Consider the following 23,604-nt stretch of genomic DNA (forward strand, 5'->3'; position numbering starts at 1 on the left):
TTTGACCACATATACCCAAGCACCGAACCTGGGGGGACAGGGCCTTCTCTGTCGCTGCCCCCACCCTCTGGAACTCTCTCCCCCAACACCTCAGATTCTCTCCCTCACTCACCAAATTCAAATCCGGACTCAAAACACACCTATTTAGAAAGGCTTTTAAACTATAATTGATTGATTTTTTTCTTGTTTTGGTTTATTTTGCTGCCTTGCTTTTCTTTTCTTTTTTTGCACTGTTTTCCTTTTGCTTTCCTATTGTATAATTGTATTTTACTGTAAAGCGCTTGGAGAACCTTTTAAAGCGCTTTTATAAATAAAATGTATTATTATTATTATTATTATTATTATATAAAATGAAGGTGTATTCCTTCTTTGATAAGGGGGCGCTCTCATTTCTGTAAGATTTAAAGTAACTTCACTATGTTTTTCATTCAACATAAAAAGTAGGTTGTATTAATAACAGTGGTTAACTGACAAAAAAAATAATGTAATGTCGCGTCATATGGTGCTGCATTCACTGCAGTCAGAAATTCACAGATGTGTGCAATGAGGCATAACTTTTCTTTGAATTAAATCCTTCCAACTGGGGTGGCAACAGGGGTGGCAAGGCTGTGTTTTAGGGTGGTGCTTGCCACCCTATGCCACCCTGTAGATCCGCCCCTGGGCAAAACCATATCATTTCATAGTTTTGATGTCTTCAGTATTAATTGACAATGTAGAAAATAATTAAAATAAATAAAACTCATTAAGTGAGAAGGTGTGTCCAAACTTTTGACTGGTAGTGTACAAAACAAGGAAAAATACATTTTGAACTGCTGTATTTTAATTATTGTGTTCAACACTGCACTATGGTACAAACAATGAAACATTGAAAAATGAAATTCAGCGTAATTAAGTTTTTATTTTGTTTCCCTTTTTATTAAACCGGCAAAACTCATAACTCATATATCATAAACATAAACTCTAATAAAGTCTTCAACAAAACAAAGAAGTGCAGTTTTTCATTGTTCTTCAGTTATAGAAAACAAACCATAAAAAAGATATGCAGGGATTACACTGACATTAGTCATAAAGTGAAAATACAAAACAACTTTCAATTTGCATTTTCAGAAAAAAAGTTACAGTGACTTTACTTTTCTCCAATGAAAAGTTATATTAATAAGAGCAAAAAAAATCATTTCTTTTTCAATTTTCATTACAGTCAAACAGTATTTCTAAGAAAAAAACCCTGAATGCCTTGTGCATTATCAGTGACAGCTTAAACCAACAGTGATTTAAAAAACATAAGAAAAATAACCTCTGAACTTGGGTTTTCATAACAAAGTCATACAAGTAGTATCTTTAACAGTAGTAGCTAGTAATATAATGAAATAGAAATAAAAAAATCTGAAAGAGTCTTCTGGTAATTACAGTAAGTAGTTCAACATTTGCCAACAGTTATCTCCCCAACACTTGGGACAAAACATTTTCAGGAAGATTTCCTTGGAATCTCAACATCAGTGTGTTGCTTGTTATAAATGATCACAGCCTAAGTAAAACAGGTTACATTTTCCATTTTGTAGACATTCAGCTGTAATGTTGGGCATTAGTGAGTACATTTTTAATATATATTCAAGCATTGCAAAAAAAAAGGTTTCACATGACATTTTCAGATCATATTCTGGTGCCATGTGAGTTGGACTTTCAGAAAGTAGTCCCTGATAGAAGACATATTTACATTTCAGAATATTCATCATGGGACAGTCTGGCCGAGGTCTGGCTCTGTCATTTTGCATTTTAAGTCTCAATAACTCAACATGGCTAACAGCATATTAATAAGTAAAAATAACAAAAAACATTAACTCTACAAACATGACATGACTGACTGTTCTGTATCTCTAATTCACATATGCCTCCACTTTACTGAGAAGTTCAGATGCCTCATTTATTGCCAGCATTTCATTCTCTGATCTGAACTGCCCATTAGGAATATGAGGATATTGGTGGCAGTTGGGATACTGAGTCTTTTTAGCATCCACTCCTAACATCGTCAGGTTCCGAACAATTTGAGGCAAATCTTTTAGCTTGAGGTTGTATTTGGAAACTTGCTTAGCCATGTCTGAAATGGGGCTGCTGGTGGGATGTTGACCATGCCTTTTATACTCTGCAGCTATAAGAGACTTTTCTACTGCCTGATGGACTTTAAACAGACACCACTCAGTGCTCCCAACACCAACGTCTTTGTGAGCTGCATCGAGATCACAGCGAGCCTGTCTACACCAGCGCTTGGCCTCCTCTCTGTCTGGCCTCGGGACATTTTCATTATGGGTCCAAAAGTTGTAGGAATGGTGCCGTCTAGAGAATCTCTCTCGACCATCCCTGTGACGCCTGGCCTCCTGATCCCACTCCTGATAGAAGTTGCTGAAATCTGAGTAGCTGAAATTTGAGTTGCTCCTTGCATTAGATGCACTTCCAGTTTTTTCATTGCCCTTGCCTTTGCTGAGATCATCAAGTCTATTCATTAGGTATTGGAACGCCTCAGTGGCAAGTGATTCGCAGCCTTGGTTTTTGTCAGGGTGCCATCTTAGAAACAGACGGCGTATGGCTTTATGCCTCTCCTCTCCAGGAAGAGTCCAGATCTCTGCCAAAATGCTGTCAATTTCTCTTTTAGCTTCATCAATAGAGGTTGGCAAGGGTCTAGAAGAAGAACTTGAAGCTGATGGACCAGAAGAATGTGGCACTGCTCCTGCTAGTTGCTCCAACTCCATGCAAGAAGTTTCTGTAGATGTACAAGCCGTCCTTTTAGGTTCTGGCTTTGTTTGACGTTTAAACTGGAACAGGTCAATGGAGCTCACTTCAATTGGCTCATCTTGCCCAACATCTATTCTGTATTGTTGTAAATATTGTCCAGGGTGACCAGACAGTTCTTCAACAATGATAGCAAAAATATACTCTTTACCAATGCTGTAGCCAACATATTCCCCTTCTTCAAAGTTATTGAGGATGTTTTGGTCCAATGAATCGTGCCATTCCCCTGGAACAGCTGTCCCAGGAAGTGGTGGGTCAAGGAGGAAACTTTTAGATTTGGCACTGTCATGAATCCCATTCTTCGCCAGGATTTTCTGAACATCTTTCAGAGTGTCACACAGAAGAAATTGTCCAAGAACAGGGAGGTGATTCAGTGCTATTTTGTTGCCTAAAATCGCATTAATCCACCGTGACAATGTTGTGATGATGTCATTTAACACCTTGAGATCCAAATCATTGTAGTGTTTCAGGTTAAAGATGCAGCCTTCTTGCTCTTGTCTGACTAAAACATCTGTTTCAGCAACAGTTTGTTGCAGGGGCTGTTGATCCACCCAGAGCTCTGTTTCTAAGCTTTTGCAACATACAATCTGAATACTGCCAAAAGCCTTTTTGCACATGTCAGCAGCATCTTCTTCTGTTATTTCTCCCCTAGAGTGCTCTCTGATAAGACAAATCAGTCCATGTGTAAATATCGGGGTAGACAGATGTTTGTTAAACCATCCACTGAACTCACAATCAGTTAAAAACTCACAAAGCTGCATGCTGGAGTCTACTATTCTCTCCTCCGTATATTCAGACAGCATTTTTGGCTGAAATTTCTGAGGCAGCAACAGCAGCAACCGATGATGAGCATACATGTCTTTGCCCAAATGACATTCACTGAGGTTCTCAAGCAAGGGGAACTTATCCGTCAGTGCATCTTCTAACCTTTTGGCCTCAAACACTGTGTCATTGTAGTAGAGTGTGCTCGAAGGGTGCAGTTTGCCATCGACTGCAGGGAGGTACAAAGTCGTCACATCATCAATGAGGGGCTGATTTTTTTGAGACTTAATCAACTGAAAAAGATGCTCGACAGCACGTTTGACAGTGTTCTGTTGGTTTGGGTTTAGCTGTGATTTATCATGGGAATCTGCATGAACAGCTGCCAGAACATTGCAGTATTGTGGTGCAGTGGGTTGGTCATTCACACCGATTGCCTTGAAGAACTCTTCAAACTTGACATCCTTTGGTGGAATTGTGAACAAATAAGGCCTGAACTCGAGGTGATCTTTGAATGAAAAAGCTGTATGATCAGCACTCACAAGTTCTTTGTCTCCTTCAACCAACACAACAGGAAGACCAGCCAGTGCTTGGCCTTTGAACTCGATTCCCTGTAAATATGCATATGAACTTCTGAACACAGTGGCACGTGTTTTGATCAAGGGCTCAGTTTCACAGGGTGACTGACAGATGTTGCTCATGTTGCTGATCACACATTGTGAAGGTGGTTGCTCATGAGCTCCAGCATTTTCCATCTTTTTCAAGAGTTTTGTCTGAATTGGAGGCTGTATAATGGGCATTGATGACCAAATCAAGTCTTGATGCTTGGGATCACTTTCCATCAATGACCCTCTGATTTTCACTGCATTACTCTCAGCAGCAAATGGTTGGTGATAGTTGCACAGTTCCTTTCGAATTTTCACAGGAAAAAGGAACTTGATGTCAGCTATGCTCTCGAGCAAATTTCCTTCGTCTTCATCGTTACTCACTATGGAACAAGCTGCTCTGAAGAGTAATGATGATTTCTCTTTCAGCTCTTCGAGTGGGACATTTCTCTTGGCCTCAGATTCTATCTGGTTGGCAAACTTTATTATGTCATCTCCTGACACAACATGCCTCATTCCAAGTACTCTGAGTAACTGTTTTGCTTCCACCATTGTCAGTATATCTCCATCACTTAGCTCAGTCCAAAATTTCTTAGGCACAAATCTCTCTTGGGCCAACATTTTCTTGAATAGCTTGACATCATAATCAAAGTAGTAAGATGCTGTCTCCAATCTACCTTGAGAACTGCAAATCAGTTTCACTGTCTTCAATGAGGAGATGACTTTGTCCTTGTACTCAAAACGACTGAAATTGAGCTGGGGTGACAGCAACAGTTTGAGGCATTGAATCTTCTGCCTCTCTGAGAGATTGTGTACAACAGGGAGAACGAACTTCATGAAATACTCTAAATCATTCAGGATCTGAATGTTCAGTAGCTGAGACAGCTTGATGTTTTCTGGGATGTTTCGAAGACAAATGCTGTCACTGTTGTGCAGAAGAAACAAATCTGGAAATGATTTTGAATGTGTGCTTTCGAGGATGAATACCTCTTTGGGTCCATCGATCCTCACACGGCTACCACATATTGTTTCAAATAATGGCAGAGATTTCAGCTTTCTCTGATACTCATGTTTGTCTTTGGACTTGGCTACTCCAGACTGCAGGAAAGTCTGAAGCTCTTTGACGTCATCAGTGGACAGCTGGGAAAACTCTGAGTGCTTAACTTTGTAGACCTGGTCCAACACAGAGCTTTTGTCATTCACATCCATAAGTTCAGAGTGTAGAAGTGATCGTTCCATTGGTTGTAGTGTATCAGAGAAGAATAAAGTGTCAAGCTTCAAAAACCTCAGTCTAAAAAGAATGCCTGATATGTCCATATCTGAGGCATACTGAATCACACTTGGCATTTCTTTCATTGTTTGCAGCAAGTGCTTGTTGTTTAACCTTGGGTACACAACAGGCAGAATGCAGCAGTCTTTGAAGCACTGCCTCACATCACTCATCGTCAGATGTGACTTGGACTGGTCATCACCTCCAGATGTTGCAGCTTTGTTTCCACTTGTTAAGAACTTCCAAAGGGATTTCAACCAACTCAAAATGGTCTCATTTGGGACATGGAGGCCGCTGTCTGGATCAATTTCACATTTCTGAAGATGCTGCTGAATTCCAGGTTTCAGATATTCTGCTGCCAAGGGAACTGGCAATTCTTTCACAAAGTTTAAAGTTCTTAGAACATTAATGTGTTCTCTGTTGGTTTGATGATCTGCAAATTTGTCCTCATTGCCAGAGAACAGATGGTCATATCTTGATATCAGTTTTGGGGACTCAGAGTTGAACACTCGCAAAACTTTGTCTCTTGTGAGGAGAAGAGGGAGCCCATTTAGTAAACCAGAATTGCTCTTGGTTAATTTTTTGAAGGCGAGTTCTTTCAAGCAGAAATGTAAGAGCTCTGAACATCTTTTTTCATCTCTGATCAGAGTTGAAGTTATGTGCAGGGGTAAGTTCTTGTCTGTCTTGTCTGGATCATTGAGAGGTTTCTGCCTCAGGAAAGTCTGCACAGTGGAAGGACTCACATCTTTCAGTTTAATGTCAGCATCTCTGAAACCCTTCCAAACCTTATGCATTTCGATGGAATAGGGAACCAATGACATCCCAAGTTCTTCCAAAATGGGATGGATCTCGTCATAAACTGAGTGCGTCATGTACAGTGCCTTGGTTGGGTCAGTTTCTCTTACGTCACACCAGTCAAATGAGTATTCCCGAATTTTTAGTCCTGCAGTGATATGTATTGAACTCCTCATCACTGGAATCACAGCGAGGCCTTTTTCTTTGATTGATTTGTATACCTCATGTATCATTTCATGCCACTCCGGAGAAACATGCTTGGACACAGTTGGCCAGTAACTCAGGTATGAGCTGAAGAATGACTCCATGTGTGCACGTGAGATTTTCTTCTTCTTAGCAAACTTACAACTGATGCAATGTAGGAGATCTGCATAGAGTGGAGCAATAACATTTTGCTTTAAAGATTCATTCCAGTTAGATTTTTGACCTTGTCCATCTTCTTTCCAAAGGCTTCTTCTGGCAGAATCTACCTCAAAGTTTGCATTGACATGCACTGGCAGTCCAGTATTTCCAGGCAGAGGAAGAGAACAAAAGGCTACTCCAACAAAATCCATGAGGTTGGACGATGGAGTGGATGAAGTCTTACCAAGCGTTGAGCTCACACGAGCTGCTATTGCTGCTTCGGGATGTTTTTCTGCTACTGCTTTGTCCCCACTGTTTTTGAGTGAGCCAAACTGCTCTGCAATGATCCACGTACTTTGTCTTTTGTCTGAGGTTGAAATCATGGTTCCATAAACAGCTTTGTGTGGTGATGTAGGTTTGTCTGACTGCAGTGCTTTTAATCTGAGTTGCACAAAGGCATCTTTCCTCTCTCTGTTACTCTGTGGCAGACTTTTTTCAACTGTGTAAATGGTTTCCAGTTTCTCTGAATGTTCATTGATTTCATGGACTTGTATTTTGCAGATATTTTTCAGAAACAGGATGAGTCCTTCGGGATCTTCTGAGAGGATGGAGCATAGTTCTCTCATATCATGGTCAGTGACTCCCTGCTGTGATATTTCAGAGCTGTTTGCCATCACACCCATCCTGAGAGGTAATCTGAACATGGTTCCCTCCTTTAGAGGAAACTTCTCCGGCAGAAATGATTTGTAGACATCTGTGTACATACTCTTGAAGGTGTCATTTAGTCTATAGCCAGTGCCAGCTGGTGGTTTGTCTGAATTGCTTTCAATGAATTTCTGATTTGGATCAGAGATGCAGAGTAGTTCATCCCCTGTGAGGATTGAGGGGCAGTCAGTGAGGTGGTACACAGAGTTGAATCCAACTCCGTATTTTCCTGTCTTTCCTGGAGAGTTGTGCTTTCCTCCTTCTCCCAGCTGTTGAATGCCCTTCAGGTCAGCATCAGAGAACACTTTGTTGTTGAACACACACAGTGCTGGGCCCTGCAGATCGTCCCATCTTTTTCCAAAGGTTTTATTTTTGCTATGTTGTCTTTTATCCCAAACAAAATGAATTTCTGTTGCCTCTGCATCATCAGCATTTTGGATAAGCTCTTTAAGGATATCCTTTTTGGCTGGATAGGCCGAAATGATGTTCTTAATGCGAATGGTTAGTTTCTCATTCTGTTCAAAGTGGAATGCAAATGGTGAAGCGTTCTCAACAGTGGAGTTCTCCAGGGTATGATGCCTGGTTGTTTTAATTCCAAAGTGGAGAGCCACTTCCCGTGAGAAACTCTTGTGACACAATGTGACGCCTGAAGCCACCTCTGGAAACCATGGGCTGTCGTTGTAAAACAACTCACTTGCAAGTTGTAGTACACCATGTTCATTTGGTATCAAAACGTTCTTTCCTGCTTTCTCTTGGGCATCGTAGATACCATAGTTTAAAATTGTGTGGCAAATTGACAGATCACTTTTTGGCAGGGGTTTGTTTCCGTGTTGTGAGTGCAGTTCCTGAAGAACAGTTTCAAACTGAGTTAGAGTAAAATGTTTTTCAACACCTACACTTTCCCAGAGCTTCCTATGATAAATATAGGCAGGTGGTAGTACATAGAGGTAGGGTTTCGCTTCAAATTGCTCATTTTCTGCCACACGGTTCACATCTACAAATGTGCTGCCAACAAGAATGAATGGAAATGATTTTGCCCTCTGTGAAATAAAGCTGGAATCCCCAGAAACACAGAGCCACTGATCTAGAAACTTATAGCAATGATCCGCTATTTCCTGAAGCATAGATCCGTCAGTGGATTTAGATTGCTTACATGCTTCTTGCAGCTGCTGAAGCACTTCCTCTGGGCTTGGACTGTCATGAACCCCCAACATTTTCAGGACTGGATCAGTGTGGTGTATTTTCAGATTGGTATGATCCAGCACTGGTTTTCTCATGTTAACCAATAGGGAGCAGTTGTCACTAAAAACATCAGTGGGTCTCCTGAGTGTGACATTCTCTCCTTCTTTTCTCTTCTTTAATGTAGTACCAGGGGAAAATGCTGGAAGAAACTCAGTCATCCTAAGTGTTTCCCAGTGAGGGGAGTCTTCATCAAGCATGTGATTCTTCATGAGTTCAAGAAGGCACTTCAAATGACCGTACGCTTTCTTTTTGTTCGTGCTCCAGTTTTTGGTGATGTCGCCTGCTTTCTCTGTAATGTCTTCCAAAGGGAGATTATCATTTGCCATTCCAAGTTCCAGCAAACGTTGAATCCTTTTAGGAGCACAAAAGTCATTTTTGCTACCACCAAGCAAACGTCCCTCCTCTGGGTCGAAAAGACAGGCCACTTTCCCTGATGGATTCATAAGTTTGGTGATGTACTGGAGCTGGTTGCCTTTTGCAGGGATGCATGGATAACTGACCAGGAGATTGTCAATTTCTCTGATGTTAAGGTCAATGGCATGTAGCACAAGAGTATCTCTAATCTTAGGGTCCATGGTACCAAGGTTGTTAAACACTGCTTCTTGGTAAAACTTCTCCCAGGTCCATGTTCTGTCTTGTAGGATCCTTTCCAGGCCAGCCTGTTTGAGGCTATTTCTCAACCACAGTGGAAGAGGGACAACATGGATGGGCCCGTTTACATTTTTCTTGCATACCTGCACAGCAAGTGCACTGATGTCTTTAACCTCTTCAATGCTCTCATGCAGAAATACAGCACTGTTCATTGAGCACCAATGTTCTCCATCGCTAAAGAGCTCTGGACCAGTGGAGGGCTGGGCAATGGAACTGTAAAATGCATCCACCAAAGGCTTGAATGTTTCACTCACTTTCTCTCTGTCAGGCCAAAAGGTGTGATATTGGTACTTTTCCAGTTCTTGGTTTTCAGACAATTTCTTCAGTTCCAAAAGTGCAGTAACATATGCTGTCACTGCAGGATCCTGGAGAAGGGCTTTGTTCCAGTCATGTTTCACTCCACTCTCCCACAGACCTTTTCGGTTGCTTGTCACAGCAAATGTCCCGTTTACATTCACTGGAAGACCTGTTTGAATGGACAGAGGAAGGAAGCAAAATGCCTGTCCAACAAGATCTGTTTGTCGAGGGGCAAGTTTCCCTGTTTCTGGATCATTTTGCAGAGGCACTGCAACTCCCCCGATGGGTAGAGAGAACTTGGCTTGTTTGTTTCCCTTCAGGGCCATTTGCAAAGACTGATGTGTTCCAAAACAGTTATACAGGAGCCATGACTGGACTTCGGTCACACCAGATTGCTCACTCGTTATTTGGACAATGTTGACTTTGCAGCAGTCTATAACCTCTCTGCACTTTCCATCAAGAGTCTTCAATGATTTCTTGGCTTGAAGCTGCTTTGACTCACTGGTTTCATCAGGAATCTTCATTGTACTCAACGTGGTTTTGGAAAGAGTAAGGACTGTTTTTATTTCATCATCTCTTGGGGGAGTTGAGACATTGTTGGCAATACTTTGTAGACACAATGTGCTGATGTTCTTCAGAAAAAGCAGATGAGTTTGTGAATTCCTTGTAAATTCCTGTTGAAAAGTCACAACATGGTCTTTGTGGTACACCTTTGAGCTTATATCTGACACGAGAGCCTCTTCTTCAGTTCTGAAAGGTAGTTTGATCAGTGTGCCTGGGTAGGGCTCTGGGAGACTTTGTCTGTTGAAAGTACAGCCAAAAATGCCTTCATATGGCCCAAACTGGCCGGGGAACCAATGAAAAAGTCGCTTCTGGGAAAGATCCAGTTTGATCCCAGGATTTGTTTTGTGTTTTATGTGTTTCTTGAGGTGAGTTACATTTGGATCAAGAATGAGAAGATGGTTGCCACTGAGGATGGAAGGAATATCAGTCACGTGATACACAGTATTGAATCCAAGTCCAAATTTTCCAATTTTTTCTACCTTGTTTTCCTTTGAGGCAGCGCCAACCCTTACAATGTTGTTCCAGTCTTCTCCTGAGAACTTCTCATCATTAAATGCCCAAAGACAAGGTCCCTGACAAAGAGCCATGTCAGGGTCAATGAGACTTTCAGGAGCATCTTTGTGCACTCTGTAATCCATCAAGAACTTGCAGGCCTCTGCCCCGGCATCCTCTGCATTTTGAATGAGCTCTTTGAAGATGTCACTCTCTTCATCGTACTCTTTGAGAATGTTTTTAATCCTTGTTGTTATAGGTTCAGATTGTCCACACTGTTCTATTCCTACCAACTCTGGAGCAAGGATGTAGGAACTGAGAAATCGAATGTTCAGCCATTCTGCTGTGGCTTTTGGGATTTCCTCATGAATGATGTAAATGTCCTCCTGGCTGTGCTGGAACTCTTTCAACCCACCTTTGCTTACGTCACAGAAGACAGCTGATGATAAGGGTTGAAAGGTGTAGTGTTCACCCTCTGTCAGGACTGGCACTGGGATGTCATCAGCAACTTCCTTCTTTTCTCTCCAAAGCCAGTTGAGAATTTCTATCGTCACTTTTATCTCAGAGGAATTTGCAATTGGCGGTTGCCTCCCTTCTGTAGTTTGCTGGACAGAACGAAGAATGCAAACAATTTCATCATCTGAAAGACATGTTCTTAGCCCAAACTGCTGGAGCAACTTCTTGTAGGGCAGGAATTCATTTGGTACCTTTCCAATGTAAGAGCTCAGATCTAGACTAGGTGGGTAATCCAGAACCAAATCCTGTGGGGATACAAACTTGTTGCGGCACCAGAGCCAACATGTGTCCTTGTTTGTTATCTGTGCAAATTCAGATATGTGGTCCTGCATGTGTCTGTAAATGCTGTGCAACGTCTTTTTGAAACTCACGTCAGTGTCAGGATCAGCCATTTTCTCTGCTTTTGATGCCAAGACAGTCAAATTCTCCATGACTTTTTCGGGTGGGGGAAGGTTTTTCAGCCCAAGTTTGTTGCTTACTCTATCGCTGAACTCCCCCACCACAGGCATTACAAGCCCAACAATGTCCTCATACACAGAATGTCTCATTTCATCTGGACAGAAGAAACAACTTGTCTGGGATTTGTCATTACACTGCTTTTTGTCGTTATTTGGTTTAGTACCTTGTACCCATTTTAGCATTTTGATGCAGTGAAGCTGTTCATGAGAACATTTTGACAGTAGGTCATAGGTGTCTAACATCTTCAAGAGGACCTGAGATCTTTTGAGAGCCTCTGTTTGGGAGTCAACTTGTTGTTTTTCAATCAGTTTGGCAGCATGTATCAGGTGATCTGGTGACACATCTGCTTCTTTATTTAGCATTCCAAGATCTGTGAGGCTTTTAAGCATCTGCACTGTCTGAGTGTAAAAAGGTGGAGGGAAAAAATTGGACTCAAAAATATCCTTGAAAGTTTGAATCCTTGGATCAAAAAAGCTTGAGGTCTTTCTCAGGGCCCCATTCACCTCAATGAAGCTCAAGTCCTTGCATCTCCTTTTCAAGGTCGGATTTTGAGAGAAAAGGACATCGCCATGCCGTAAAATCCAAGCCATGATTTTCTGTGTTTCTTCTTTTCTGCATGTCCCAATCTCAATACTGTCAATGAGGAGATTTGCTGCTTCAGCTGTGTCCAAGAGATTAATTTTGAGCAGCTGTAACAGTATGCGGTCAGCTTCAGTTGCACACTTCACAACTGAATTGGGCATAGGGAACTCTGTTGGTACTGTGAGACCAGAAATGAGACGCACACCCTGTTTAGATCGAGCTGCAACACAGCCTCCTTTCATAGTTTGAAACAGAGGCAACTGTGACAGTAAATCTCTTTCACTATCAGAGAGAGCATCCAGGTGAGACAGATAATCTTTCAGCTCTTCTTTTGCTTCATGGGAGGCAGTCTTGAGTTCTCTGATGAGCTCCTGAGAATCTAAATTTGCCAAGACTCTTAGGACACTCTTTGGAGATGGGCTCAGTACATATGAGTCCAGGTCTTCGTGCTTGAGCCACTCATTTCCTTTAACCACTGTGCCACCGAGTTTGTTCACCAACTGAGTGATTTTTTCTGTCAAACTTGTCTGTTTGCTCCTCTGAAAAATGAGGGTTGTGTTTTGCTTTAGCCTTGCTAACGACACAGGTTGACCGTGAGACAGGGGACTAACCGGTATTAAAGGCATTTCAGTGAAATCACTTAACTCTGTGAAATGGGTGCTGAGAAATTTCCAGAATTCTTGGAGCCAGTCTAAAGGTGGATGTTGACTGCTGCTGGGGTCCCAGGTAACAAGCCCTGCTGTCTTCTGCATCCAGTCGGGTGGCAAATAGCTCTTCATATATTCAGCCACCTTGTTGGCATCAAGGATGATGACCTTGAAAAAATCTGGAAATGAGATTTTTGGAAAAAATAGAAATATATAATTAAATTTACAGATATGTAGCATGAGAACCTTCAGTAGACATATTAGAAATCACTGTATTCCATAACAGCATTCCTACTTTTTCTGGCCAGTTCTGTCAGGTGGACACTACAGGCTGGACTGAGATCATCAGGGATGAAGAGATTCTTGCAGCATGGCAGTAGAACTCTGCACAAAAAAAGAAATTGGTTTGTTTTAAAAGTATTAAGGTCTAGACAGTTGCATACAGTTCTTTCAAAACTAAAACACCAAAACAGACTCTAACTTAATCCAAACCAATAAACAAAAGTCCTCCTAAAGAAAAATCCTGAAGCACTGTGTGAGCTTAAAACAACTTGTATTGCTTTTTCAGCACAGAAACTATTTGTAATTTGACGTTGAGTGTTGGATAACAATTGATCTATTACATAATGGCAGATCTTTAAGAACTCAATCTGTAATGCTTTCTGTGGTGTTGAAAATGTCTTATGGGTTAGGGATGACCAAAACAGAGTTAGAGGTAAAAAAAAAAGCTCCAATTAAATGCTTGTTGTTCTGGATCTGTTTGATCTGCAGACAGGTAGCTGTTTGTCCTACATGTTCACCTCACAAACTTATTCAGCAGATTATTTCATAAAATTCTAACAAATGGTAGTTTTACTGTTTAAAAGTGTTTGTCAGTCCCTCCACGATTTGGCAAGGTTTTTTTGTGATTGTAAATTGCGGTGAAAGTTGCAAAAAAATGTTCTTGCTTTTTCCCCTCAATAACATCTCAGGGGCAAGTAAATATGATAAATTAAAGGTTTTTTTTAGAAAACATTCTTGATGTGACCACTGTGACTGTATTTTGATTCTCTTGATTCAAAGAAAAATGCTATGAAAAGATTATTTTGCACATTTACGACGGTCCTTGAATGTACCTGCAGTGACAGGTGCACTGGACAGTCCGTCAGTTCACGGCACTCTGAAATGCATCTGCATCTTTCAACAAGGAGTTGATCAAAACTTACTAAATGTGTCTGATGTATCACCAAACTGGATTAAATCAAGGTGTAGACGCGGAGCTTTTTACAGTAATAGCAGCAACAAAGTCAAACCTCAAATATTAAACAGACGTCCCCCGGTTGTGTCTTTGTCACTAACGCACACCGGGGGGTAAAAATCATCAATGAAGATGAGACAGATGCATGGAGGAGGGAGAGCTGGTTCATAAAGCACACCTGCTGCAGGTAGGTGACCAAGCTAACACTGAGCCCCTCAGATAATAACTCTAGTATCTATGAATAACAACGTTGTCATTGTCACTCGTCCTGCCTGCTGTCCTCTCTTTTCATCCGTTCTCCGTTCGTGTTTTGCTGTTGAAAAGTGCCGATCAAATGAGGACTTGCGTTTATGTTCCAAGGAAGTGAAATTGATGATGAAACCAGTGGCATACAGGGGCTGAGATTAAGGTAATTGGTCAAATTTGTGGGAAAGTTGCGGTGATTGTATAAAATTGCAAGGCTGCGCAAAAATCGCGCTGATTGGTTGAATTTGCGTTGATAGTTGCGATCGCAAAATCGCAACTTCCTGGAGGGACTGGTTTTTAGAATATCTCTTAATTCAGCCAGATGATTAAAATCCAAATAGGAAAAAAAAGTAGGGTTTAACTCAAACAGCTATTAGAAGAACTAAAGCAACTCCTCCTACATCATAAAAAGCAGTAATCACCAGGAAACAGTCAATCACAAACAGCTGAAATTAGGTGAAACATTTCAACAATCCAACCTACCTTGGAAACGTGACACTGTCAATCAAGGCGGTGTCCTCCTCTCTGTCTGTGAATGATCTGAAAGAGCCATCACTGAGTGGAAGCAACTGAAGACCCTCAAGCTCTCCGTATTTCTCATCACTCAGAATGTACTCCAAAAGGCAGAGCTTGTCCTCTCGGGCGAGGATGTGCACGTCATATCTGCGGAGTACGTCCCTTAGGAAAGCTGGAGTCACATGTTTAAGGGTGTTGAAGTGTGGGTATGCCTCACTTATTGCTGTTGCAACACTACTGGGTAATGTGACAAGATTCTCCCCACTGGAGACCAGGGTTTTCTTTATGGCTGCCAGTGTGTCAGAGCTTGTTGGACCATTACAGGAGAACACAGCTTCTGATGGGGTGATAAACTTTCTTTCATCTTTGGCAAGAGACAGGATGGCCACATTCTGTCTGAATAAGTGATGAAGAACATCCAGGGCGACTGCATACCATTTTTCACGGTGTCTTATCTGGGTGACATCAGGCCACAGATTGTACACGGAAGAAACAGGCAGAAGAGACGTTTCAGCAAGTCTGATAGCATCCTGAATGATCATGACGTATGCCTCTGGTAGCACCTCCTTCATAAGCAGTTCATTCCACACAGCATGTTCGTCATGTTTCTGGTCTTCTTCTTGCCATTTGATGTGTCTTCTGTTGTCTGTGAGGCCAAAGCATGCATTGATGTACACTGGGAGCCCTGTCTTGTTGGATTCATTGTTTGGAAGAGGTAGATAGCAACTCAGTCTGCTTTCACGACTGTCTCTCTTCTCGCCACAAGGGAATGCCAGGTCGACTTGGGGGAAAAATTTCAACTTTTCTGCAAGTGAATCAAGATTCTCCACATTGCCTTCTTTCATGGTGCATGATGTCAGCAACCACTTTGATTCTTTGTGTTCCTCTGAGTTGAGGGTGATTAGTTTGAACCTTGTCAAACTTTGAATGAGTGAATCGTCCGCTGACTTCAAAGTGACATCTGTGGGCACTGAGGATTTCACTTCAAGTCTGGTGTTAACAGTGCCTTGTTCACTGATATGTACCAAGGAAACTGAGGTGACATTTTTCAGGAACAGGAGGCTTAATTCTGCATCTGCAATGAAGCTATCGAAAAGCTCAACCACCTTGTTGGAGTCGTACAGATTATCGGAAATCTCTGATGCTTTGTTGCGCAAGGGGAACCTGAAGATTGTTCCTTCAAAGTACTGATCCTCTGTGATGACTTTTGACCATTCTTGTCCACTTACAAGTGAAACTATATCTCGCAAGGGTTGAAACTGATCATGCATGGTCATGAGAGCGTTTTGGTATTCTTCTTCATCTAAAGGCCACCGGAAGCCGACATTCCCCTCTCCAAATATTCTTTCTTGAGGGTCCATGAAGCCAAGGTACTGTGAGCTGAATATACTTGGCATATCTGTGAAAATGAAACAGATTCTCATATTTATCAAACATGTTCAGAATCAGAATCAGAATCAGAATCAGAATCAGCTTTATTCGCCAAGTATGCTTGAACACACAAGGAATTTGACTTTGGTAAACTGTGCTCTCTTTGTACAAGGCATAAGAATAGGAATAAGAATAAGAACTACAATAAAAAATAAAATGAAAATATAATAACAATAACCTTAGCTATAAATACAAAGAAACAACAAATAGCTTGACTAATATGTACAGGCTAAAATAATATGATAAAGTGCAGTGGTGAGTTGCAGAGGTATGTTATCTCAAGATCAAAAATTACACTGAAACAATTGTGACAGAGTTGTACCTGTTATGTGGTAAATGGAGTTGAAACCGATTCCAAACCTCCCGACTTTGTTTGGGTCATCCCGCTTCACGCTCCTCCCTGTCCTCTGAATCCCTTCCCAGTCATCTTCGCTGAATGCTGCGTTGTTGTAGGCGTAGAGAGCAGGACCTTTGGAAAAACAAAGTACTTGTTTGGAATTCTATCACATGTTTATAGAAATGAGCAAAGCAAAAACTGCTTTGCACTGTTTTAAAAATATATGGTTATGTTAGATTTATTTAAGTTATATAGATACTCGGGATGCACACAATTAATCGATTATCAATTCATTGATTGTTAAGAAATTAATCGAAACACGCATTTTTGTTTTCAATTTTCCGTCACGTGGAACAAACATCATGGGGTCTCATATTACGCTCAGCTATCAGGGAGGTGTTTTAAGTTTAAAGTATGTTTCGATGTGAATCAGCTGTTAAAGGTGTTGCGCACAGGGGAGACGCTCAGCTGGCGCCTGCGCCTGAGTGACAGGTCTCCACTTTTTAAAGAGGATCAATACAAAACTGCTGCCAACAACAACACAAAGGTTGACAACTTTAAACAGGACATTTCTCCACCTTTAGATACAAAGCCAACAGACTGGTGGGAATTGCTAGTACGCTATGTTTGCAGACCAGCAACATCAGAGCCGTCTGGGCTTTACTGCAGCTAGACTGATTATGACCTGGTTGCGCTACCAGCTGACACCTGACCGTGTACTCGTTTATTTTTCTCAATAAGAACGAGTAGACTGAAAACTGGACACTGTGAGTCTGAAGTACTTTTCTGTTAGTATTATGAGCCTTCACATTATAAGACTGTATATCCGCAGAGAATATTTTTATAAGCCTGATCGTTGATAATAAGTGTTAAACATGTACCCGTATTCAATACCATCAGTTATATGCATGTTGTTGCTGTAGAAAATATAATTTTGGTGAAAAAAACATATTTAGCCTTGTTTTTCACATAAGAATAATATATATTTTTTTTATTGAGTAATCGATAATTGATCGTTAACATTTCCAAAAATCTATCACGGAAAATACTAAAAATGTACATCCCTAATAGATACCAATGGTGTAATGAACAAGTAAAGAATGACATAATACTGACACACCCCTATGTCTGTTGAAGACTCTTATTCAATTAGCTGGTAATGGTAATTATGCTTGTGTTGGTTTGCTACAAAAGTCTGTTATTGTCAAGATTAAACAAAAATATGAATTATGTGGTAATGACACAAAATGTTGGACTCTTCGGTCAATCATACCTCTCGCACACCCACATACAAACAAAAGCAACACAAACTACAAAAAAGCTGAGACTTGGACTATCATTTGATTTGAGTACTGAACTATTTTACCAAGAGCTTTACAATGTATCATTGAGCTTCCATACTTTTTCTCAAATAATCAATGTAATTAATATACTGCATGCATCACTGTAACCCCCTCTGTGAGAACTGTGCAAACTCCTTATCATCTGCCAGCACTTTGTGTTCTTTCAGGATATGATAAGAGGTAGCAGCACATTGAGAGAAACATCTTCAAGGTGATTCTGCCCAGCAACTTGTGACTGATTTTTGTGCAAACCCAATGAAATATTATCACGCCCTTTGTAATACGATCACGCCTATGCTTTCAATAAAACAGCTGAGCAACAGAGGAGACTTTGAAGATGATCGACCACACTTTGTGGTGAACATGGATCAGTCTTCCCTTTTGCAAAAGCGAGCTAGCTGAAAAAGTTGTCCGTGTGACTCTGCTGTGACGATTCCTGGACCTGACACCCTCAAACACTGCTTTTCTCTGAACATCTTTCATACCTTGGTATTCTTGCAACCCATCAGTCCAAAGGCTCTCAGTCCCATAGCTTCTCTCATCATGGATGAAAACCACTTCTGTGGCTTTGGCATCATCTGCATTTTGAATGAGCTCCTGTTGAGAAATAAAAAAAATATCAAGAGAGCTCAATAGACAAAAGATAAATCTAAAGCATTCCCATGTTCTTATTCACTACTGCCACTGTGCCAAGCTTCAAATCCTGGCTAAACATGTTTAAACACTGTTGAAGTCCATGCAACCTCCCCCCTTCTCCGAAAGGTGTTTTAGTAATGTTGCCTGGTTAAGACCACCTCTCAAACCATCCTTCTAGTTATGTAATATGTATGTAAAGTACACAGTAGTCTAGAGGGTCTAATCAGAAAAGATCAAATGAAAACACATATGTGGGTAAGCGGAGCACCTACTTCATCTATACTGTAGAGTCAAAGCAAGTGGACCTTTTTCTGAGCAATACTCTATCAAACACAATCATAATTATTATTATTATTATTAGATGACCCTGTGCTCAAGAATTCAAATATTCACACCAAGAAAGGCAAAATTGATACTTACTTATAGTGAGTAATATTTTTTACAATCAGTAAACTGTATTTATAAAGGTTTTTTTTCTTGGTACTTAACTAAGAGAATATATTAAATGAATCCTTCATATGTTTTATTGCATGCCATTTTGCTCACTTCATCATAGAGCTGTTGATTTAGCCCTGTGGTCATCTTGGATTATGGCATATTGATTAACGGGATTGAGTATTACATTGTTTTGGTACTATTTTGGAAGCCTCCACTGAAATATATGGGGGCACCTAATAAAGTGTCAACACAGTGTATAACATTAGTGTATGACTAAATCAAAAAATATTTTCATGAATCAAATGTTATCAGTTTTCTAATTTTGACAGTCAAACCAGTTTTTTATAAATGTCACTGTAGGAGGCACAGTGGTGACAAAATTATATATCGCTTCAGTTTCAGGGTCCTGATACAATAAAAACTGTCTCACAGTCACACCAACATGCATTCCTGAAACACCTTTGACAATAAATTAAATGTTTGTAACAACTAAACCCATGAAATGAATGAATAATGAAACAGTATTGTGAAAAAAATGCTAAAATTCATTCTAATATTAGTTACACTTTTGTCTCACAGCTCCCTGGATCCAGCTCTTATGTGTAGTTATTCACCTCTAACATTCAGGGGTACTTACCTAGCCTTATCAACCACAATGATATTTCTTTTTAGGAAATGCAATTGTTATAGAAACCTTAAACACCATATAAATATACACACATTAGATGTGGGCAAAAACTTTGATTTACAAGTCTGTGGACCCCCATTACAGGCCAACCCACTGTATTTATACAACCAAAGATAATATGATGGAATCATTTCAATGTGAGATATCCTCTCTTGTGTTATTACCGGGTAAAAAGTTAATATAGTTGTTTTTACCTTGTATCCATGTCTTTCAATAAAAAGTCACCTATGTTCAGGATACCAACTCAATTTATACAGAGGCAACTTGTCACACAGTTATGCTGGGTATACCATAGGAACATAAATCATAAAATGACTAACAACTGAATCAGAAAATTAAACATCTGTGAGAAATCACTTTTCACACCTATTCATAGTGTAGGGTAATGGTAAATTTCACCCTCTAGTGACCAAAAATTAGTATTACATCTGAAAATACAAAAATGTTTCAGCAAAAGGAGAATCTGTCTTCACTTTCCAACAGCTTTTTGGTCTTCTTTTTTTTAAGAAGCTTCTTTTAATCATTACAAAGAATGGTCAAACCATTTTTCGGCCTGCTTTAAAAAAGACTCCAAAAAATTGAGGAATTTCATCCCAAAAGATTTATTTTTTCTTAGATCATTAACACGAGACAGACAATAATTTACTTTGTCTCTACGAGCTATTGTAGTAAATAAAATGTACAAATTATAAAGTAATTAAACAACCAGTACTTGAGTGTTTGCTTGACTGTTACACTGACCTTCAAAATTTGTCCACCATCCGGATATCGACGCAGAATATCTTTAAGGTAGTCGATGAAGGGCGGTGACGTTGCCCCGAAGGACGTCCTAAACAATGACAGAGAGTAAAACACTTACATTAAAATTAAAATAAACACAAGTCAAGTCCTATAACAAAGAACCAAGATTTGAAAAAAGGGTCAAGTATATCTGACTTATATTTAGCGTCTAAGGTTTGGGTGCGATTTGATACCTCTGTTTACCTGTTGGCTGATAAAATGGATTTAGTGCTACAATGCTGAAAAGTGTTTGCTGAATTATCATAAGAATTTTAACACTATTAACATATTACCAATCACTTGTGGATAAGCTTATTAAGTGAAATAATGATTCATCAAGACCTCCTTCCCTCAACCAAATTATCTCACCGAGATTTTCTCTTTGCCTTGGTACTCATCCCTCCTGGCTCTGATGCTGTAAGAGAGACAAGAGTAATGTCACAAAAGCACTGCAGATCTAAATGTATGCAAAATGTTAAAAACATGCAAAGCTGCCAGGCCAAAGGACTCCCAACAGGTAGTTTGTTATCTGAAAACAACTCATAAACAGTTCTACAATAGTATGGCCTAATTTAGGTGTCATTGCCCTTTAAGAAATGTACATAATCACATGTATTTACTTGGTTTATTAGCCTGCTTTATTGTAATTTTACAAGTCAAACATTCAGATTTTTTAGCCATAAGACCAACACTTCCTCATCTGTAAATTCATAATAAAAAAAATATTGACTCTGCTCAGGCAACACTATGCCATGGAGAAACTTATTTAACCACTTCAAGGCAATAAAAACCACAGAGGATAACAAAGGTACTCCAGTGAATATTAATTAAATCAATTTAAAGCACTGATTTACCAATGATAGAAGAAACAGCAACTACTTAAACAAGTAGGAATGATCTGGGGATATGGTGATGGTGCATGCAGGGTCATAGCTTGATGTTTTTTGACTGATTTTAGAAGGGGTGGTATGCACATAATTGAACATCTTTTTTTTACGCTCTCTCTAGACTTATGTCTACTCTGACTACTGCCCGAGTCAAAAGTTGTCATATAATATTTAAACTTTAAAAAGCAACACAAAGGAGTGGCAACATTTTAATCTTCTGAAAATCTTTGAATTTTTATGGCATCAAAATAAGATAGTCCAAAGTCGAAAGCCACAAAAGTATAAACAAAAGAGAATGTGGTACTTTGCAATACAAATAAAGTCACTAACAATCTGCTTAAACAAAGCCAAAATAGCTGATTTCAACTGAGTCCCGCCTCTGATATGGGAAGAAGCCAATCCTAGTGTAGTATTTTGGGGTGGCCACTAGGGTGGCTCATCAGATCTCCTTGGATCTACCCCATAGACTGATCTGCCCCTGTTTACATAGAGAGAGTCTGACCACAACCTGACAGGCCTCTTTCTGTCATGACGATAGAAACCAGGAGGAGAACCCATGTGCAGAACAAAGAAAAGGGTTTTAATAAACTAAAGAAATAACCCAAAACAACAAGAGGAAAAACTAAACTTACGTTGAAACAAACAGAACATTGAGAACACAAGAACAGGTCTGACGCAACACAGAGACACAATGAACCGACCCAGGAGCGGGGACACTGAAAAACTAAATACACAGGATAATAAGCAACTGGTGTGGAACACAAGACACAGGTGGAACAAATGAGTGCAATTAAAATGCAGGGAAACACACAAGGGCAGGAAGCAAAACTAAACCAGACACACAGGGACCAAGAACTACAAAATAAAACAGGAAACACAATAAACTAGAACACCACACAGAATACAACACTAGACAAAGTACCACAAGACACAAGGAGGACCTAAGAAATTAACAAAATAAACTAGAAATCTAAGAAGCACAACAACACAGAAAAACATCCCAAAAACAAAGGCAACTCATGACATTTCTCATTCACATGCAGCCTTTTGGGATGAAGCCAACTCCCCCCTACCACAGCTGGTCAGTCAGAAAGATGTTAAGCATGAACAACACCATCAAAAAGTATAACTCTTAATGATACAATCCTTTGCACAGAAATTGCAGAATGTCAACTTAGCTTTTTAGTCAAACACAGTAAGTGGGGTTAATTTACTCCCAGTTGTCTAGAAAGGCTCAATATGTCCACAGTAACACATTGTTTTTTGAATTTCTAAAGATAAGAGACTTAATAGATACATTAAAAAAACACATGGTCAAATAAAAAATATTACAAAAGTGCAGCAAACAAAATAAAAATATATCGAAATCCAATAATGATAAAATTATACATATCCTCTGTATAGATATGTATTTTTGTAACGTTTCTACTTTAGTACGTGGTAGTAATTGTTTAGCTGCTGCTGATAAAGATGCGGAAACAAAAACTCACATTACCTCAGTCATGTTGAAAAGTCGCATCAGCTTTATTGTAGCGGAGACGGAAAGCCCAAATCACATCAGTGCTGTTATTTTTAAAGGCTTGGGAAGTCCAACCCCCCAAACTAACAACGTTTTGATAGTCATAATCATACTCCTCTTTCGTTTCTGAACAAGAGCAGATCAGTGCCCATGACTCACTGTGCCAGAGCCGCTTCGGACGAAATGAAACTTAATATGGAGCCATTGGGTAGCTCCGTGAACAGCGTTTCCTCTGCCAACCACAGATAAATGAAACTTATGAAAGTACGAGGAAGTTCATCATTACAGGGGATGTGTCCTTAAGATGGCCCCACAAAGAGGCTTTGAAAAAGAAAAATGAATAGATAAAACAATAAATAAATAAATAAATAAATAAATAAATAAATAAATAAAACAGTAAATAAATAAGTAAGTAAATAAATAAAATGAAATGAAATGAAATAAAATAAAATAGATAAATAAATAAATAAATAAATAAATAAATAAATAAATAAAGAGCAGGCCATCAAAGCCTATTCGTTACAATGTTGCAATGTCATTTAGCAGACGCTTTTATCCAAAGCGATGTACATACGAGAACAAGAACAACACAAGCAAAGATCTAGACAAGAGGAAACAAGATCAGTACGAGTAACAAAGTGCTTCAAGTCCATTTGAGTGCAGGTACTGCCAAGCAGTGTAAAGGCAATGCACAAAAGTAAGTAAGGATTTTTTTTTTTTTGTTAAATAACAAAATAAGGAACATCTACAATGAAGCAACCAAACCATTTAAGACCTTCCATTATCATCATCAACAATTAACTTGTCATCACCACAATAATGACCAAAGTACCAAG

The 23,604-nt window shown here is 39.7% G+C and overlaps 1 protein-coding gene across 2 annotated transcripts; it reads right to left on the bottom strand.

Moving 5' to 3' along the window:
* Window positions 1-878: 878 nt before the first annotated feature.
* On the bottom strand, window positions 879-22,995 carry si:dkeyp-118h9.7 (sacsin). Of its 2 annotated transcripts, none has more exons than XM_034693717.1 (8): window positions 22,745-22,995; window positions 20,732-20,777; window positions 20,324-20,411; window positions 18,306-18,417; window positions 16,463-16,609; window positions 14,677-16,108; window positions 13,006-13,094; window positions 879-12,889 (listed from the first exon to the last, which is right to left on the bottom strand). In XM_034693717.1, the coding sequence occupies exons 2-8, from the start codon at window positions 20,758-20,760 to the stop codon at window positions 1,875-1,877; spliced, it is 12,912 nt and encodes a 4,303-aa protein (XP_034549608.1). In that variant the 5' UTR covers window positions 20,761-20,777; window positions 22,745-22,995; the 3' UTR covers window positions 879-1,874. The 2 variants fall into 2 exon arrangements, with proteins under 2 accessions (XP_034549608.1, XP_034549607.1); XM_034693716.1 differs by lacking the exon at window positions 22,745-22,995 and adding an exon at window positions 21,882-22,235.
* Between the last annotated feature and the right edge of the window lie 609 nt (window positions 22,996-23,604).

This window comes from Notolabrus celidotus, chromosome 10 (genome assembly GCF_009762535.1).
Source record: "Notolabrus celidotus isolate fNotCel1 chromosome 10, fNotCel1.pri, whole genome shotgun sequence".
NCBI classification, from domain to species: Eukaryota; Metazoa; Chordata; class Actinopteri; order Labriformes; family Labridae; genus Notolabrus; species Notolabrus celidotus.